General features: G+C 39.6%; 3 protein-coding genes across 10 annotated transcripts; 2 read left to right on the top strand and 1 right to left on the bottom strand.

The window, feature by feature from the left end:
- Positions 1 to 712: 712 nt before the first annotated feature.
- Positions 713 to 4,654, top strand: pecr (peroxisomal trans-2-enoyl-CoA reductase). Its single transcript, XM_077558057.1, has 8 exons — positions 713 to 894; positions 1,375 to 1,508; positions 1,592 to 1,757; positions 1,831 to 1,912; positions 3,519 to 3,615; positions 3,698 to 3,808; positions 3,902 to 4,013; positions 4,125 to 4,654. Exons 1-8 carry the CDS (start codon positions 783 to 785, stop codon positions 4,205 to 4,207), a joined length of 897 nt encoding a protein of 298 aa, XP_077414183.1. The 5' UTR covers positions 713 to 782; the 3' UTR covers positions 4,208 to 4,654.
- Positions 4,655 to 4,685: 31 nt separating this feature from the next.
- On the top strand, positions 4,686 to 6,410 carry ndufb3 (NADH:ubiquinone oxidoreductase subunit B3). Of its 2 annotated transcripts, none has more exons than XM_077557638.1 (3): positions 4,686 to 4,761; positions 5,932 to 6,060; positions 6,172 to 6,410. In XM_077557638.1, the coding sequence occupies exons 2-3, from the start codon at positions 5,933 to 5,935 to the stop codon at positions 6,320 to 6,322; spliced, it is 279 nt and encodes a 92-aa protein (XP_077413764.1). In that variant the 5' UTR covers positions 4,686 to 4,761; position 5,932; the 3' UTR covers positions 6,323 to 6,410. The 2 variants fall into 2 exon arrangements, with proteins under 2 accessions (XP_077413764.1, XP_077413765.1); XM_077557639.1 differs by lacking the exon at positions 4,686 to 4,761 and adding an exon at positions 5,247 to 5,377.
- On the bottom strand, positions 5,798 to 18,332 carry LOC144043715 (UDP-glucuronosyltransferase 1A1-like). Of its 7 annotated transcripts, XM_077557636.1 has the most exons (12): positions 18,012 to 18,332; positions 17,682 to 17,814; positions 12,477 to 12,593; positions 10,365 to 10,844; positions 10,065 to 10,128; positions 9,067 to 9,215; positions 7,972 to 8,099; positions 7,605 to 7,698; positions 7,395 to 7,520; positions 7,153 to 7,240; positions 6,852 to 7,071; positions 5,798 to 6,769 (listed from the first exon to the last, which is right to left on the bottom strand). In XM_077557636.1, the coding sequence occupies exons 4-12, from the start codon at positions 10,830 to 10,832 to the stop codon at positions 6,499 to 6,501; spliced, it is 1,608 nt and encodes a 535-aa protein (XP_077413762.1). In that variant the 5' UTR covers positions 10,833 to 10,844; positions 12,477 to 12,593; positions 17,682 to 17,814; positions 18,012 to 18,332; the 3' UTR covers positions 5,798 to 6,498. The 7 variants fall into 7 exon arrangements, with proteins under 7 accessions (XP_077413762.1, XP_077413759.1, XP_077413761.1 ...); XM_077557633.1 differs by lacking the exon at positions 12,477 to 12,593 and having other exon boundaries at positions 18,012 to 18,331; XM_077557635.1 differs by lacking the exon at positions 12,477 to 12,593 and having other exon boundaries at positions 18,061 to 18,331.
- Positions 18,333 to 20,164: the final 1,832 nt, after the last annotated feature.

The following is a 20,164-nucleotide window of genomic DNA, read 5'->3' as shown; positions in this document are numbered from 1 at the left end:
TCAGCTGTGTTGAACATGGGAAACCAGTCTAAAACATGCAGGACTCAGGCCCTTGAGGGACGTATTTTGACACCACTGGCCACACTAGGGGTGGGAATCTTTGAATGTCTCACAGTTCGATTCCGATTTTTCGGTCTGATTCGATTCAGAATCGATCGAGAACGATTTTTGATTAAAAATGTTTTGATTGACTGATTTTTGCTTCAATCTATAGATGTGCAAGGAATTGTAATGGTCTATTCCAGTCCGACTCGCTAATGCTAACTAGTGCGCTACTCGCGGCTCTTTTATCACTCAAAAGAACGGTTGCAAAAAAACTTTTATTGGAATAACTTGATTGTGACTTTTTTCTTCTACTTTCTAATGTGGCTACAACTTAACAGTGTATCAGACCGCGTGGAACCACACTGCCCCTAAGTGGCCAAATTGAGTCCAACATGAACATCGCTTCCAATAAAGCCACACACAAAGGCAAGACAGTATAAAATGATTGAAATAAAATAGATTTTGGGACATTTAAAATCGATTCTGAATTGTACTGAGAATCGCGATTCTTCTGAAAATCGATTTTTTGGGGACACCCCTAATATATATATATACACACAGTGTATATATATATATGTATACACACACACACACGCGCGCGGTTCTTTAAAAACAGCAACAACAACAAAAAAAAGCCTGCATAAGTCCTGCTGCACAAGTGCTAAACGATTGTAGTACTGCTACACTTCAGTAGGTGGCGCGGGTAGACCACTTGACGAGGGAAACAAGAAATCAACATGGCGGCGCACAGTGTCTTCCGACCGGGTTTGTTCAACCACAAAGTTGCAATAGTGACCGGTGGAGCGACTGGCATCGGGAAAGCAATATCGACTGAGCTTGTGGAATTGGGTGAGTCATCTGGTTTTGTCTATTTTTCTTCCTTCAGTTTTCCAGCTCCTTATCAGAAACCTTGGCGGACTTTGAACCACAGAAAGTCGCCAAACTTGCTCTGTCCAGTAAATACTGGACGCTTTCACCACCATGATTTTAAAGAGTATACATTTAAGCATAGTGCAACGTTCTTTTAGTATTTACATGTTCAAGATGGCCTGACAAAAATGTCCTCTCCATAACTCTGTAACCTAGAGTACAATAAAGAATCTTGTTAATTTTTCAAATATCCTTCCATCCATTTTCTATAATTTTGCCTTGACAAGAATGGCAGATTCTAAGCCCGAACCTCAGAACTGTGAGGCATGAGATCCAATCCTCTGTTGCACCTTGCTTTCCTTCATTGCAAATACTTATGATTGTGACATGGTACGAGTAAATATTAGGAATATTTGAGATCGCATTGTAATTGGTCATCACTGCCAAACTTGTCCACAGGTTGCAGTGTGGTGATTTCCAGCAGAAAAACAGAGAGACTGGAGGCGGCTGCCCAGCAGATGAGAGAAAAAATTCCAGCTTCCAGCCCTGCATGTGTCACTCCTCTACCTTGCAACATCCGCAATGAGGAAGAGGTGCACACTCATTCAATTTAAGAGACGGCCATGTGATTAAGTTGAAAGCAGCGATGCAGTGTACTTGTTTACATCTACTCCAGGTGAAGGCTCTTGTGTCTTCAGTGCTGAAGCAGTATGGTCGCATAGACTTCCTGGTCAACAACGGCGGCGGTCAATTTAGCAGTCCGGTAGAGAACATGTCTTCTAAAGGATGGAAAGCTGTGATCGACACAAACTTGACTGGCACCTTTCACTGTTGCAAGGAGGGTGAGGCAATTTACTCATATTGTCACTCCATGTTGGATGATAATACATGACTGCTCATGATTGCACTACACAGTATATACTTCATGGATGAAGCAACATGGAGGTGTGATCGTTAACATCATTGCTGACATGTGGAAAGGCTTTCCGGGCATGGCGTAAGTAGTCACCTTTGAACTGTAGACTAGTCCAAAAACTCTAATAAAGCCCTTGACTGTGTTTATCACTCCTTGCATCCACTAAATAAAGAGTTCACCATTTTTGTAGTGCAGCTCAAATGGGGAGTGACCATAATGTAGGTCAGGGGTCAGCAACCTTTCCTATCAAAAGAGCCATTTTAGGCCAAATAAATAACCACGAATCTGTATGGGAGCTGCAAAATATTTGAAGATTGTGATGAAGGAAATAGTGTGTTAGTGTTAGGCTAATGTACTGACAGCCCAAGATCGGATTAAAGCTTCACCGCAACACAAAAATATGACAGCAGCATCCAATACATAGACATTCATTTTCTTCTCCCATTCATCTTCTGTTTTTGGATATATTTTTTTTTTACAGTAATTTTTCATATTTAACTTTTTAAACATTTCCTGCATCTTTTTCTTCATTTTTTTGACGTATTCAGGCTTTTTTTTTGCTCTCAATTTTCTGAGTTTTTTTTTTTTTGCAATTTTGTGGCATTTTCTGCATTTTTTCTTTTGGTTTTATTTTCAGACTTTTTATTCAGTTCTCTGACATTTTTTAGCAATTTTATGGACAAATTATGGTAATTCTGCTTTTTCTCTTCGTTTTTGGACATTTTATGGCCACTCTTTGGACATTTAGTTTTTTTTATATATATATATATATATATATATATTTTTTTTTTTTTTTTCATCAACCTTTTGTCTTTTTTTTTTCTGACAAACCACAAATTTGGACTCTGACATTTTTGATTATTTAATTATTCTTTTTTTAATTTGTGGTCAATTTTTATGGCCCATGGCACACACTAAAAAAATAACATCTGATATGACCACTATAGTCAGGTTTCCATCCAAATTTTTATAGAAATTTTGTGAAAATGTGCAAAACGGACTTATGCCCGTTTCCATTCGCTCTTCTTTTGCGAATATGCGCCGCGAGATGACGTTGTAGTGGCGGATGTTTGTGACAATGGGGAGTTTCAGGTGGGAATGTTGGTTTTGACGGACTGAACGGAAGTAGTTTGTCTTTGTTGGCTTCCCTCCCGCATCTTACATTGAGACCTGATGTTAATAAAGCCATCTCAAATTTGATTAATGTTTTTTTTCTTTAATTAATTATAAAAAAAAGAATTGTGTTTCTTTGTCTCCCCAAACACATCTTACTTTATCATCCGCCATTTATTGTGACTACAAACGTGCGTGTGACGTAGTATCGGTCAAAACGTGCGACGTATATCCGGTCTTGTAGTCACTTATTTGCAAAACCTGTTTCCATCGCCAAAATGTGTCCTTTTCCTTTTTTCTTTACGCTTCAAAAACCACCACCTCCAAGCGTAAAAACTTTTTTTTCAAAATTTGGAGCCTTTTTTCTCTCTCGAATTTCTAGCGTTTCCATTGTTTATATTTCGCAATTCTTGAAAATTCGAATATAAAATAGGTGGATGGAAACCCACCTTATGACTACGCCTGTTAATAATAGTAATATAATATATGTTCCGCTAGTAATGAAACAAAAAGTTCTTTATATTGATTAGGGAGGAGTGAATGATTCCGAACACAGCCGTTGTCTCACTGACAGCCACACAGGTGCAGCCAGGGCAGCGGTGGATAATTTAACAAAGAGCCTGGCCGTTGAGTGGGCTGCTTCAGGTGTCCGGGTCAACGCTGTTGCACCGGTATGCACGAATCTAGACTTGTTAGATTGCCATACATATTTGATATCATGGTTGTTTCAAGCTAGTATTCTTTTGGCCGTAGGGCACAATTTTCTCTAAAACGGCCATGGAGAACTACAAGGATCTTGGACCAACACTTTTCAAGATGTCTATCCCTTTTAGTCCTGCAAAGAGACTGGGAGTACCAGAAGAGGTGTGATTTGTGACCATTTCAACATGCCATAACACTCATGATGCTTATATATACCTTGTCCTGTCCTCCCATTCATTTTGTTTGTGTGGTCAGATCTCCTCTGCAGTTTGTTTCCTGCTCTCTCCTGCCGCCTCCTACATCTCTGGAGCCACACTGAAGGTCGATGCAGGGCAGAGTCTGTACCACTCCATGTGGGAAATACCCAGTATGTTGTATTTGGCTGCAGTGATATTTCTATGCTGGTTGTTGCCCTATATACAAATTGTGCCCTGTTTTACAGTACTTTCATGTACTCTGTGTGTGTGCGTGTGTCTAGATCATAGTGCATGGCCCAAAGGTCCAGAGGGAGAGAACCTGGATGCACTAAAGGACCTACTCAATCCCAAAAGCAAGCTCTGATTCTACAGTATTGTCCCACGATGATACCACAAAAACACTTTGGCATTATAATGCTGGTTGATTTGGACAAAACACAGATATGCTGCGGATAAAATGAAATAAAAAAGTGGCGTTTCTAGTACTGAAAGTATTGAATATGAATAACTAATTATTTGTGACAATTGCTATGATAATGTGCATGTTATACATGTTAATTAAATGTCATTACTGTTTCTACATGATACATTGTGCCTGAAAAGTTACTATTTCAAAGGTATTAAACAGATCAACACTCAATTAATGCTTTATTACAGGCAATAAATCACTTTCAATGTGGCTGATTGTGAGACGTTCCATTGACACTAAAAGTGCATTAAATTTGTTTCCTTTTAATGTTTTTTATTTTGCATTTAAATCTTTTGCATTCAATATTTTTCCGAATTTAAATAAAATATACGAATAATCAAATTGACGTCGTTTGGTTATTTTTCCCCAAACCATTTGCCGTACTTCTGCCGCACAGCAATAGAAACTGTCGTGACACCGCACAAGCAGAGGTCACAACACAGGATAAGGTACTTTTTTTTTTTTAATAGAAAAGTATATTTCTAAAAATCGCGCCTATAATTCGCCTGCGTCATGTTGTAATAGCAGTTGTTTACTGATAAAGGCTCGTTTAGTACCGCAGAAAAATATTGCAGTTATGGCTAACGAATAAGCGCAAATAGCATAGCAATGCTAGCTTGAGCCATTGTTATTCTAGTGTTGAGCACAATCCTTTATTTTATTGAAATTAAACTAACACACAAACCGCTGTGTCATTAATTGAAAGTCGTAAGTATCAGGTTGGTTAGTTTCCAGGAGAAAAAAAACCTTCTGAAATCACCACGACTCAGGTGTTGTCTATGGCCATTTTTGATAGATTATAAAGGTAAAGTTACCATGCTTTTGGCTTCCCAATGAAGAACGATATAGTAGTGTTGTGTTTGTACACACTCTTGGTTTTCGTGTTAAAATGTATCTAGGTGGCAAAGTAGAACGAACCAGAACCGCAAGTCGTTTATTTTTGCCGTAAATTGTGAGAACTACAAGTTCTGCGCCGGTGAATGTGTACCGGCTGATAGTATATGGCGTAGAGTGCTCGCCTCGAAGTAACGAAGTTACTTTAGGAGTTCATATACCTTATTACCGGTATTTTATTTTTATTTGCTATGTTTGCACTTTCTTGCAGTCAGTCCGAATTTTAAACGAGGTGTTTCAGATAAACAATTTCGACGTAGCTTGTGACGAATATGTAGAAAAATTACTGGATTGACATTGCTACATCTGTAACTGGGAGTCAGTTAATCTGGAAGCCAGTTGAACCGTAACACGACAGTTTACACATCAAGCTAAAATAACCCATTTATGCCCAACCTCCTGTAATCACGGTAAAATAGCTAATTCACGGCAGGCCAATTATTCAAATTCAAAGCCGTTCACGGCAAAATAACTTCAACTGGAAAATAGTTGTTGGTTAGTCAACCGTGTTGACTTTGTGGTTAGAGTACTAGTGAATTCTTGTTGCACATTCATAACAGGTGTTGTCAAAATAATTCCAGTGAGGCTTACTAGAATCATTATGTCTTTAATATAAGCATCGATAAACAAAATCAACAATCTTATTTCCAAAGCAGATCATTTGGTTGCTGTACTTAGAGTCTGTGTTTTGAAGGTAAATATACTCATATGTATGCACTCATCAGTATGGGAGGTGACCATGGCCACAGCAAGCTGTCCATGCCAGACTGGCGGCAGTGGAAGACTGAGGGCACGCCGCTAGAGTTTACACAGCAAAGGTTGGCAGCCAGGGGCCTCAAGGACCCATGGGCCCGGTGAGCATTTACATAGAGCTAACTTTCTTTGTTTTCCAGTACTTGTGACAAAATGTGATAGTGCTGTGATTGCTTACTCAACTGCGTCTCCTTCTCCCTCTGCTTGTTTAGCAACGAGGCATGGAGATACTCGGGTGGCTTTGCACATCCCGTGACTTTTACCAATGTGCTGTTGAGAGGATTCAAGTGGGGCTTTGCTGCCTTTACTGTTGCTCTGGCTCTTGAGTATGCCCTGTTCCCACCAAAGAAGGGCTCCCACTAACAGTCCCCACTCTTGTCCCCAGTATTCTTTGATTCTAAAGCTATTCTGAATTCATTCATTCATTCATTAAATATCTCTTTGTTCACCACATGGCTTCATTTATTATTCCTCCACAATAATGTGCAGCTCTCCCTGCATTGTCCCTCCCCCATGAATCGGACATTCCAAGTGCTAATCTAATCTTGCTTTCTCTTTCTGCTCAGTTTCTGACAGCAGAACTTCAAACATTTAGCCGTCAAGACCATAAAAAGCAGCACAATTGTAGCAAGTAGCGCTATTACGTCCAGACAGAAGTACTGGAACCAGTTGAGGTGATGGACAGCTGCTTTCAGATGTTGGGCCCCTTTATGCCGCATCACAAACTCGGTCCAGTAGACAGAAAGGTCCAATGGATCAATGGGACGATCTCTGTGTAACGCGGACAGCCTTGTTATCTTCTCTTTATACCTAAAAGAAAGACCTTTGATTGGATCACCTTCGAACGTTTAAGGCCGTGTGTTTACACTGAGAAGAAGAAAAAAAAACTTACCTAGTGTCATTAATAACCTCATTCAGTCCCTGCAGCAGTTCTTCTGCAGTGATGGATGAAATATCCAACACCACTCCCACTCCTCTACTCGCAATTTTTTGTGCATTGTCAGGCTGCTCTCCACCGATCGGCAGCATCAGCATGGGAACGGCATGACAAATTCCCTCGAAGAGACCATGCGAGCCAGCATGAGTGATGAAGGCCCGAGCTCCAGGATGAGCTAAAAGTTAGTAGACTCAATAAGAAAGCATATGGATTGATAGCCATCCATCTATGTATTTATAGCCAGGCGTTTGTTTACCTAGTAAATCATTTTGGGGTACCCAACTCATCATCTTTACATTTTCTGATGTATTATCAGGAACATGCCCAGAATATCTCCATATTACCTATGGGGAAAACATGTCGAAAAAGTACTGCACTAAAATATGAACAGACAGAAAATCATTAGCTAAAAAATATTTGCACGATCATTTCGGCTTTAAATTGTCAATGCAGTATTTTTGGATGGAAGCCTACACTGTCACATCTTATTGACGTTACCTTCTGTGGAATTTGTCTGAATGCTTCAAGGAAGACTTGTGTGAACTCAATTGGCATTTCTGTAAATGAAGTGCCCAGTGTGAACACAACAAATCCATGTTCTCCTGACACCCAGGGCTCCAAATCCTTTGACAAAGACACAGTCGGCATTGCGTTGACATTTTACCGCATTCAATGTTGCAGTCATCCATAAGAATTCTTGGTCCTTACTTCAGGCAGAGGATTCCTCACATTGCAGTTGATGCCCCCAACTGGCACCATATTAGGCATTAAAGGGCGTGGTAACTCCATTGTGAAGTCGATCCTGTTCCAACATATTTGTTTAGAGCAGAGGTTTCCAAAGTGTGGGGGCGTGTCCCATACCAAAACAAGGTAACTGATATTAATGAATTGTCTGCAATTGTGTAATTTCTATTTGTAAAGAGTATTTTAAATAACTAAAGAAAACTCAAAATGGGAACTAATGCAGATAATGATGTTGATTTTTTAACCAACAGTACATAAAGACTTGGTGGAATAATAGATTGACAGATCTAGACAGATTTCACGTTTGAATGTATGACGTTTGCAATGTTACCTGTGCAGCCAGATTGCAGAGTCCGAAAGAACCTCAGCTATCCCCACGTCCTCCTCCAGGAACTGCGAGGCAATTTGGTCAAAATGCCAATAGATGACTCTGCAGAGGAGCGGCTCCAGCGCACTCACCTGGAGGACACAGGATAGTTAACAAGCTTGAGTTTGACACTTCATTAACTCATTCCCTGCCATTGATGGCTATAGACGTAAAAAAAATTCATTTGAACTATTTGTATTAGTTTAAAAAAAAAAATCCCACTTTTGTTAACAAGAGTATGAAAACCTAGGGGAAAAATGTGTGTACATTTAGAACAGATGTAAAATTTGTGATTAATCGTGAGTTAACTATTGAAGTATGCAATTAACTCATTCACTGCCGTTGACTATAGATGTCAAAAAATCATTTGAACTATTCATATTAGTTTAACATTTTTTTCCCACTTTTGTTAACAAGAGTAAGAAAACCTAGGGAAAAAAATATTGTATATTTAGAACAGATATAACATTTGTGATTAATCGTGAGTTAACTATTGAAGTCATGCGATTAATTAAAATTAAAAAATTTAATCGCCTGACACCCCTAATTTTTAACAATATTTTCTTTCTTTTTTTTAAAGTTAATTAAAAAAATTATAGGTTTTCATACTCTTGTTAACAAAAGTGGGAGAAAAAATGTCAAACTAATAGAAATAGTTAAAATGAATTTTTTACGTTTATAGGCGTCAATGACAGTGAATGAGTTAATTACAATTAATAATTTTAATCGCCTGAAGCAATAAAAAAAAAAAGATAAAAAATTAGGAGCCTCAGGCGATTACAATTTTTAATCGTAGTTAATCGCATGACTTCACTAGTTAACTCAGGATTAATCACAAATGTTATATCTTCTAAATGTGCAATAAAAAAATTCTAGGTTTTCATACTCTTGTTAACAAAAGTGGGAAAAACATTTAAACTTATAGAAATAGTTCAAATTAATTTTTGACGTCTATAGCCGTCAGTGGCAGTGAATGAGTTATTAAAATTGAGTTTTAACCCATAAGAATATACTGTATATATTAATACAAGCATTTTTAATTTGCATGCCAATATTCACCAAAGTGTTGAGGACTCGTTGTTTGAAGTCCATTTTATCTGTGAGGCCGGTGAAGAAGCGAGGCACAAAGGAAGGCGGTGATGGACACCCTGTAGACTGCATGTCCAAAAAACACGGAATTCCCCTCAGTAAATTAACAGTGGGAATACCTGAAAGTGATCCAGATCCATGGTCATGAGGAAAACAGTAACTAAAAAAACAAATCACATTCCTTTTTTTTTCTTATCCTCTTCTGTGACTTCCTAGCTTCAGCTTAAAGGGAAGTCAACCCCCAAAAAAGATTCTTGATAATATGTTCTATGCAGCCCCACTAGTCTAAATACAATATTCTGGTTAATATTGCGTTAGTGGAATATGAGTTAAGCAGTAAAATCCAGCAGTTATTATCAAAATAAGAAGGCGGCCATTTTGCCACTTGCTGTCGAGTGAAAATGACATCACAGTTGCTCAGGTCTCAGGTAACAACCAATCACAGCTCAGCTTCAGAAAACAGGTGAGCCCTGATTGTTTTTTGCCTGAGCAACTGTGATGTCATCTTCAGTCGACAACAAGTGGCAAAATGGCAAAATCTTATTTTGATAATAACTGCTGGATTTTCTTCATAACTCATATTCCACAAATGTAATATTAATCAGAATGTCACGTTTAGACTAGTAAGGTTACATATAACATATAATTGTCAAATGTTTAAGGTTGACTTCCCCTTTAAATAATCATTGCTACTTCCTGGTCCACAACAGTACCCTCTATTACTTAACTTCTCTCTTATTTACCTCATGCATCAACTTCTCAAAGTATCATTTTTATCTATCCAAAACACATTTCAATCACTCAGTGTCCATCCTAGCATGTCATGTCTACTTTCACCTTACATCTCTGTGTGTTCTTGTTTACTCTCCTTTCAGGTTTAACAAATACTTTAAATGATCCATAAGTGTCAAATGATGAGGCCAAGCGCGATAGAAAATAGAAGGATATCCCAATGCTGCAGCATTCACCTAATTTGCGAGCTATTAAGGCCCCTGTAGGCACCATGGGGTCTGTCAGGACAGCGTCAAATCTCTGTGGAATGAGGAGGACATAGAGTTATCCACAAAAGAGTTACAATGTAGACAAAATTATTATGACTTATTCCCAATATCTTCACCATTGTACTCATCTTGACAAATACACAACTCACAAAAAGTTAGGGATATTCCACTTTTGGTGAAAATTTCAACTAAAATGCATGGAAACATTTGCCGCTAACTTTTTAGCAAACACAAAAAAATTCAATGAGGTTTTATTCAGTTACTCACCTGCTGAGCCAGATGCGAGATAATACTGGCATTGAACAGAAGGCTCTCTGCAGTGGTGTGAAGCAATTCTCTAATTCTTTGTATTTGTGAGAATTTCTCCTGCATTCGCTCTATGAAAGGCTGCGTGGATTTTGACAACATGTCTGCGTTCTTGGACATCACCAAGTCAACAAACGCCTTGTCAAATGGAAGAGGGTAGGTCAGCGTCTCATAGTGCTCCCCTGGACCAATCAGTATCGTGACCTCTGGCATCACAACAGTGACCCGGTGTCCACGCCGACCCATTTCCTGAGAAATGGCCTTCAGGCCCACCCAGTGACTCCCATCCATTGGTACCACCAGCAGTTTCCCCACATACGAGCCGGTGTGACCTTCAGGGATGTTGTCGCTTGCTTCAGATCCTTTGGCCTTATCCACAGTGTCAGCCATGTTTAGCAGCAAGAGCGCACACACTACTATCCTCCTCATGGTTGTCCTTTCCTGTCGCATATTTGAAAAAAAAAAAGAGGAAATGAAATCCCCTCTGAGGATACTGTGTCTTACTTGCTGAAATTCCTCTGCATTTGTAGCGTTGTGTGTGTTTAAAGTCCTCCCTGTGAGATGAGGGAGTTGTTTGATTAGGCGTAATGAGTCATTTACTTCCGCAGTCGATGGCTTACCATTCAAATATAAAGAACCAAGGCGTAAACATTATAACATTATGTAGTGTCTGGAAAGCGGTTAAAGCATTTAGTTATTATACTTGAGAACCAGCTTAAGGTACACTCTTTGTCCTGAGACAACTCAGAGCACTAGTAGAAAGACTAGAGTGTGTTTTTCCCCACTACTGTATGACATTTTTGCACACAAGTAGCACAACTTTGGTGTTGACGTTGCAAAACTCTATTTAAACGGGAAGTCAACCGAATTATTTTTTATTTTTTTTTGCAAATAATTAGTTGTATGCACCTCCACAAGTCTAAACACGACATTCTGATTAATATTGTGTTTGTGGAATATGAAATAAGCAGCAAAATCCACCCTTTTTTAGCCAGTATTTTAAATCAATCTCAGGAAGCAGCCATTTTGTCCCTTGCTGTCTGTAAAGGACATCACAGTTGCTCAGGTAATGACCGATCACGGCTTAAGGCCCTTGTTTGAAACCCGAATTTGGAACACTAACCCTAGTTTGAAACCCTAATTTGAAACCCTAGCCCTATTTTAAAATCCTAATTTGAGACCCTAGCCCTAGTTTAAAACCCTAATTTTGAACCCTAGCACTACTTCATAACCCTTATTTGAAACCTTAGCCCTAGTTTGAAACCCTAATATGAATCCCAGGGATGTGATTTGACCAAAGTGAAATTATCTGAAAATTTAGCCGGGGGTCTGGGGGCCGCTGTCACATGGCAAAGAAATAGACAAAACAACAGCATAAATTTTCAATGTATATTGAACTATCCCATATAAAATGGCAGTTTTAGTCAACTCAAAATCAGTCACATTCAAAAACATTGGACTGCCTTTGCTTTTAAAAACTATCACTGAGAATATCATCATATCTAACTAATGTGACACATAAATAATGTTGAAGAGTTCAAATTTCATGAACAAATAATTGTATCATGACCAAATGAAAAGTAACTCATATTAGAGCATACCACAAATGTCTTTGTTATAGCAGAAGATGTTATCTGTCGGAGTCATGTGCATACACAATGAACTACAAAAAAAAAATAAAAATAAAAAATCGGAATTTTTTATTTTTTGGGGGGAGATAAAAAAAAGCGGAATTCCGCAAATTAGCGGAAAAATCACATCCCTGGAATCCCTATCTGAAGGGAAAATAACCATGGTTTGATATGTCCTCATGTAACCTCTTATATAAGGATATGTTGTTGTCCTGAACTGTTGTACGAATCCAGGTGCCCAACAATTTGTAAATAAAGGGCGGAATCAGCCTGGGAGTGAATGCCTTGTTGATACTAGTCCTCCCTGCTTCGCAAACATGTTTTCGAGAAGTGCCTGGGAGAGGGCTTGGCCAGCCCGGTTTCTCACTCTCACAACTTTTTGTTAACGAATAAAAGACGGAGCGGCACACGGTGTGGGTAGAGTCAGCTGTGGAATACGTACGATTGCCCAGCCCTTTTGCAGCTCGTTCTACCCGGACCGTCGGCTCTCCGGTCTAGTGTCAAGGTAAGCGCTGATGATGATCATATTATGCTGCTTAGCGTTGAAGTGTGTTGATTGCTGTTTGCGGGGAATAAAAGACACCATTATTCTAGCAAAGCAAGTTGTGATTTATGCTGTTTGCGGGGAATAAAATGTATAATCATTCTAGCACAGCACAGGTGTTGATTACTGTTTGCGGGGAATAAAAGGCACGTTTTTCTAGCAAAGCATATCAGTCTCTGTGTATTCATTGTTGCCGCCGACCACTCATGATCCTGCATAAAAATATAAAGGTGAAGTAGTGTTTTCTACAAAACACTAGCCCTAGTTTGAAACCCTAATTTGAGACCCTAGCCCTTGTTTGAAACCCTAATTTGGAATCCTAACCCTAGTTTGAAACCCTAATATGAAACCCTAGCTCTAGTTTGAAGCCCTAATTTGAGACCCTAACCCTTGTTTGAAACCCTAATATGAAACCCTAGCCCTAGTTTGAAACCCTAATATGAAACCCTAGCCCTAGTTTGAAACCCTAATTTGAGACCCTAGCCCTTTTTTGAAACCCTAATTTGGAACCCTAACCCTAGTTTGAAACTCTAATATGAAACCCTAGCCCTTGTTTGAAACCCTAATTTTGAACCCTAGCACTACTTCATAACCCTTATTTGAGATCCTAGCCCAAGTTTGGAACCCTAATTTGAAACGGTAGCCCTAGTTTGAAACCCTAATTTGAGAACCAAGCCCTTGTTTGAAACCCTAATTTGAAACCCTAGCCCTAGTTTGAAAATCTAATTTGAAACATTATCCCTAGTTTGAAACCCTAATATGAAACCCTAGCCCTAGTTTAAAACCCTAATTTGAGACCCCAACCCTAGTTTGAAACCCTAATATGAAACGTTAGCCCTAGTTTGAAACACTAATTTTAAATCCTAGCCCTATTTTGAAACCCTAATTTGAGACCCTCGCCCTTGTTTGAAACCCTAATTTGAAACCCTAGCCCTAGTTTGAAAATGTAATTTGAAACCTTAGCCCTAGTATGAAACCCTAATTTGAAACCCTAGCCCTAGTTTTAAAATCTATTTTAAAACATTAGCCCTGGTTTGAAACCCGAATATGAAACCCTAGCCCTAGTTTAAAACCCTAATTTTAGACCCTAGCCCTAGTTTAAAACCATAATTTGAGACCCTAGCCCTTGTTTGAAACCCTAATTTGAAACCCTAGCCCTAGTTTGAAACCCTAATATGAAACCCTAGCCCTAAATTGTAACCCTAATTTGAAACCCTAGCCCTAGTTTGAAACCCTAATTTTGAACACTAGCACTACTTTATTACCCTTATTTGAAATCCTAGCCCTAGTTTGTAACCCTAATTTGAAACCCTAACCATAGTTTGAAACCCTAATTTGAGACCCTAGCCCTTGTTTGAAACCCTAATTTTGAACCCTAGCACTACTTCATTAACCTTATTTGAAATCCTAGCCCTAGTTTGAAACCCTAGCCCTAGTTTGAAACCCTAATATGAAACCCTAGCCCTTTGTTTGAAACCCTAATTTTAAACCCTAGCCCTAGTTTGAAACCCTAACTTGAAACCTTAGCCCTAGTTTGAAACCCTAATATGAAACCCAGCCCTAGTTTGAAACCCTAAAATGAAACCCTAGCCCTAGTTTGAAACCCTAATTTGAGACCTTAGCCCTAGTTTGAAACCCTAATATGAAACCCTAGCCCTAGTTTGAAACCCTAATATGAAACCCTAGCCCTAGTTTGAAACCCTAATTTGAGACCCTAGCCCTTGTTTGAAACCCTAATTTGGAACCCTAACTCTAGTTTGAAACCCTAATATGAAACCCTAGCCCTTGTTTGAAACCCTAATTTTGAACCCTAGCACTACTTCATAACCCTTATTTGAAATCCGAGCCCTAGTTTGTAACCCTAATTTGAAACCTTAGCCCTAGTTTGAAACCGTAATTTGAAACCTTAGCCCTAGTTTGAAACCCTAATATGAAACCCTAGCCCGAGTATTAAACCCTAATATGAAACCCAGCCCTAGTTTGAAACCCTAATTTGAGGCCTTAGCCCTAGTTTGAAACCCTAAAATGAAACCCTAGCCCTAGTTTGAAACCCTAATTTGAGACCCTAGCCCTAGTTTGAAACCCTAATTTGGAACCCTAACCCTAGTTTCAAACCCTAATTTGAAACCCTAGCTCTAGTTTGAAACCCTTATTTGAAACCCTAGCCCTAGTTTTAAACCCTAATTTGAGACCCTAGCCCTAGTTTGAAACCCTAATTTGGAACCCTAACCCTAGTTTTAAACCCTAATTTGAAACCCTAGCCCTAGTTTTAAACCCTAATTTGAGACCCTCGCCCTAATTTTAAACCCTAATTTTAAACCCTAGCTCTAGTTTGAAACCCTAATTTGAGACCCTAGCCCTTGTTCGAAACCCTAATTTGGAACCCTAACACTAGTTTGAAACCCTTATTTGAAACCCTAGCCCTAGCTTGAAACATTAATATGAAACCCTAGCACTAGATTAAAACACTAATTTTAAACCCTAACCCTAGTTAAAAAACCCTAATTTTGTACCCTAGCCCTAGTTTGAAACCCAAATATGAAACCCTAGCTCTAGTTTGAAACCCTAATCTGAGACCCTAGCCCTTGTTTGAATTCCTTATTTTGAAACCTAGCACTATTTCATAACCCTTATTTGAAATCCTAGCCCTAGTTTGTAACCCTAGTTTGAAACCCTAATTTGAAACCCTAGCCCTAGTTTGAAACCCTAATATGAAACCCTAGCCCTAGTTTGAAACCCTCATTTGGAACCTTAGCCCTAGTTTGAAACCCTAATATGAAACCATAGCCCTAGTTTGAAACCCTAAAATGAAACTCTAGCCCTAGTTTGAAACCCTAATATGAAACCCTAACCCTAATTTGAAACCCTAATATGAAACCCTAACCCTAGTTTGAAACCCTAGCCCTAGTTTGAAACCCTAATATGAAACCCTAGCCCTTGTTTGAAACCCTAATTTGGAACCCTAACCCTAGTTTGAAACCCTAATATGAAACCCTAGCCCTTGTTTGAAACCCTAATTTGGAACACTTACCCTAGTTTGAAACCCCAATTTGAAACCCTAGCCCTAGATTGAAACCCTCATTTTAAACCCTAGCCCTATTTTAAAATCCTAATATGAGACCCTAGCCCTAGTTTAAAACCCTAATTTTGAACCCTAGCACTACTTCATAACCCTTATTTGAAATCCTAGCCCTAGTTTGAAACCCCAATTTGAAACCCCAATTTGAAACCCTAGCCCTAGTTTGAAACCTTAATATGAAAGCCTAGCCCTAGTTTAAAAAAAAAACTAATTTTGAACCCTAGCAATACTTCAAAACCCTTATTTGAAAGCCTAGCCTTAAGCCAGTGGAACCTCAGAGTTTGAACGTCTCGGAACTTGTACAAATCGGACTAAAACAAAAAAAATCTGAGTAAAAAAATGCCTCGGCGTTTGAACTAATTTTCGGAGTTCGAAGACCCAAGCAAAGCAAGCTAAGCTGATTAATGGATTTGCTCTGCCTGCACTTACAAACACAGTTGCCTTCACGGAAACTATTTGAGGGGGAGAGAAAAAAAAGCTGAATACGCCATCGAACGGACCAATCAGGAGCAATGTTGACCCGCCATCTACGGTGCATAGAACATATTATTGTAAAGAATAATTTTGGGTTGTGTTCCTCTTGGGAAAAAAAACAACTATGATTTAGTCCCATCTAGTGTTGAACTAATAGAATGCAACGATTTTGAAGCTCACGCATTACGGAGCCTCACAGAGACCACTTTGCACAAGTCTACCACCAATGTCAAAAAACAAAACCAAAAAACAAAAACAACAAAAAAAAAATTTTTTTAAAGCCTACCACCAATTACTACGGAGCGGCTAGCAAGAACGAACTGGAGCAGCTAACAACAGCGGCTACCGGCAGAAGCTAGCAAAAGCGAGATCAAAGCAGAAGGAGCGAAGCGGTGGGAGCCCGAATCACGAGACTCCGCGATGGCCACCTGCAGGCCCGAGCTGCACCACACTCACTAGCAGTCGACCCGTTGGGTCCGACACTACCTGCAAACACCACCAGAGGAACTACGTTTGCAAGTTCTCCTTTGGGTATCCGGCTAAAAGTCAGAATTCTGTAAGGTGCAGCGCAACCTACCGGCACTCTATGTACAAGTAATATAGTTAGCAATTACTGGACCGACAATTATATTTTAAAAATGTACACTGATGTAATGAAACATATTTTTTGCATATTATTAAAATTCACTTTAAGAATGAATGACATATTTGATCCCCACTAGATGGCATTAAATCCTACAAACTGTCCCTATATGAAGCACAAAGGTCGCATAATGCTTTGGGGCTGTCATGGCAGATGTGTGCTGACTCCCATTCAACATGAGTTTGAATGTGATTGATTAAATATAAACAAGTCACATTCTTGAATTATAAGAGGGTGGGCACACTTGTGTAACTGTCAGAGGTGGGCTTTCCAACAATATTGACCATCAGTCCGTGAGTGACGAATTCCCACTTCGAATGACGGGAAACATTGACGACGGATACGGTTTGACGATGATGGCAGGGTGTCACGACTGTTGACGATTGCCGAATGACGGGCGCTCAAAATTAATTGACACGCCCACCTCTGGTAAGTTTTCAAGATATAGGTCCTATTAACATGGGATGTTTCGAAATTGGGTTTTTTTATCTCTTTTTTTTATGCCAGACAAAAATGCCATTTGTATGTTTTTTTTTTTATATATCCATGGCGACAGACATCTATCTACATTGTTTAAAATTCAGGCACAAGTGGGATTATGCACATTCAATATATCAGTTTATTGCAATTAGGTAAAAGATTCACAACCTTCTGTGTTTATTTTCTACTAAAATACAAGGGGCACAGACAAACTACAAAATAACCTTTTAATCATTTATGGCGCATTAACAAAACTATTTTCATATACTGTGTCAGTCTATGGATTTTGCTTGTTTTGACTTCAGGATACAAACTCCGAGATTGCTCAATCTGTCATCATCCATGATAGTTTCCAGTTGCCATGCTAATATTTACAATGCAAATGCTCATACAGATAAAGAACAACAAAGACAAGCGCGTCAATTACCTGCAAGGTGAACAAGGCTCACTCTCCACTTCTTCCGGTCTTTCTATCCTCCTGTGCCTTGAGAAGTTAGCTGATCAGATCACTTCTTCTTGGTAGTATGAACTTTCCGTGGTATAGTGTGTCACAAAGATCACTGTAACAAACAAATAAACTTCATTCAATTTGCGTCCTATTGAACATTTAGTCGCTTTATGAAGTTCAGTCCATCTACTTCGAACTGGTGGTTCTAAATTCAAACTGACTTGCCATCTCCAGCATAACGGAAACGGTGACAAATCACAGCAATGTAAAAACCCTGTACTTGCGTCTCTGTATGTTAATTTACTTAACTTGTAATGCGCATATCCGTGTAGTTTCACACACCGAGGACAAATCTCACGTTTTATCTATAACCTCGTAGCTCCTCCCTCTTTGCTTCTTTGTTTACGTTCCACGCCACCTCCCACCAAAGATCCCATTCCGAAGACAAGCAGATCAACAGAGGAGCGTAAAGGACCGTCAAAATATTTTTGGGAGAAATGAGATGATCGTTCGTCGATGACATCACAGCATAGAGACGCCATTTATAGATGACGTCACGTCGCATGCGCGAACGTGTTACGTTGCTCTACCAGTGCTGAAGTGTTGATGGTATCGCAACACTTGTCTACCGTTTCGCAGCTCTTCAGCATGATGCCTCCTCGACCCCCCCCCCCCCCCACACACACACACACACACACACACACCCTGTCTGCAACGCATATTAGTAGTAGCAAATATGTTGCTGAATGCAAAAACAGTGTGTTCCACTTTTTGTTTGTTAAAGCAGTCAATGACCTATGACTTGCATCCATCCATGATACAGTAAATATGATCTTTGAGAAAAATCACCAATTAGAGACAGAAGACGTGACATTGACAAACTTTCGAATCAATAACATTTTATAGTAATACTCAATTATGAATAAGATGTTTTTTCTGGGGGTGACAATTAACAGCACAAGGAAAACATTTTTGAGGTTGTTTGGTGTTGACAGTCTTTTGCCCAGATTTTGTTATAACTGTTTTGATTTAGTTAGAACTGTTTAGATTTAGTCATATCTGTTTTAATTTACTCAGTAGAGCTGGGTGAGTGTTTAAATGATGTTTGGGGGAGCTTCCTCTATTCCCACACCAATGGGCCATTTGTCTGGGGTTAAAGCAAATGTGTTAATATGATTCTTTTGAAAGTCTTATCTTATGCTAGGTGACGTCGGGGCTGAGATCTACTATATTTCCACATCAAAAGGCCATCTGTCAATGTGTATTGAATGCTGTAAAAGTCTGTCTTGGCTGGGGACATATGGTGGCTGAATTCAAAATTAATTTCACTCTCAGTTGCTCTATTCCCCGTCACTTGATGCTTATTGGATTCAGTCTAACACATTTTTACCCACTTCCGTTTTGGAGCACCAGCTTCTGGATAGGCACCATGGACGTGAAACAACCGACAGCGATTTTACTGGTTCCCTTCTTGATTTCTTTCCCACATCGCTGTGGTCCATGGATCCCACTGATGTTGGTATATGTAACGTCTCACCTGTTGTGTTTCAGATGAAACATACATGAATAGAAATATTAAAGAAAAATTGGCTAAAGCACTAGCCTCATCAAATTTGAATTGGCTACAAGCTCTTCCTGTTGTATTAATGAATGTGCGAATGACACTGAACTCAACTAAGGGTTGGACCCTGTTTGAATGTCATACCAACAGACCATTTCCGGCTCCAACAACTCCATTGGAAAGCACACGTTCCAGGGCCTCCAGAACTCAAACAACTAACATTTAATTTCTCCCAGCTAATAGAAAAACAACCAGATGCTCCTTCAGAAATAAATGATTGTGAATATGTATGGTTGAAAGTGATAAAACGAAAATGGTCTGAGACCAGGTGGACAGGACCCCACAAAATGACGGAGAGGACATCTTCTGCAGTTCACCTGCACGGAAAAGGTGATACGTGGTATCACATCTCCTCCACCCGACCGGCAAGGACACCGGCTGGCGCCATTTTCCCTGTACCAGGCAATCACCCAACAACTACCGAGAAGCAAACCTGCTCCCACTGACATCGTTCTATTAAAGGTTGAGTTCACGGTATACGGGCAGAATAATCCCGGTGACTCATCCTGGGACCAGGCAGTCTACCCTAAGGTCCTGAAGAAGCTGACTGCGCCTTGGTTCAACTCATCACTGCAGAACGGGCGCAAGACCCTCCTCCCGTCTCACCATGGCATTCCCACTCAGACTTGCCAACAGCCTCTCTCCTGGTTTTGGTGTGTCTCTCCTGGTCGTTCAGCTCACCAACACGACGCCTTCGTTGATTCCTTCATGATCCTGCCCCGGCTGACATCTGGCACCCCATGGACAGGGGACATCCCTTAACTATCAACATGTGGTACACATATGCTTACTCCACTGCAAAATCTTTTAATGAATCAAATTGTTCTTTAATGCCACATAT

This window comes from Vanacampus margaritifer, chromosome 2 (assembly GCF_051991255.1).
Source record: "Vanacampus margaritifer isolate UIUO_Vmar chromosome 2, RoL_Vmar_1.0, whole genome shotgun sequence".
NCBI lineage: Eukaryota > Metazoa > Chordata > Actinopteri > Syngnathiformes > Syngnathidae > Vanacampus > Vanacampus margaritifer.
The sequence above is the reverse complement of the archived record's forward strand: the minus strand, read 5'-3'. Positions and strand labels throughout refer to the sequence as shown.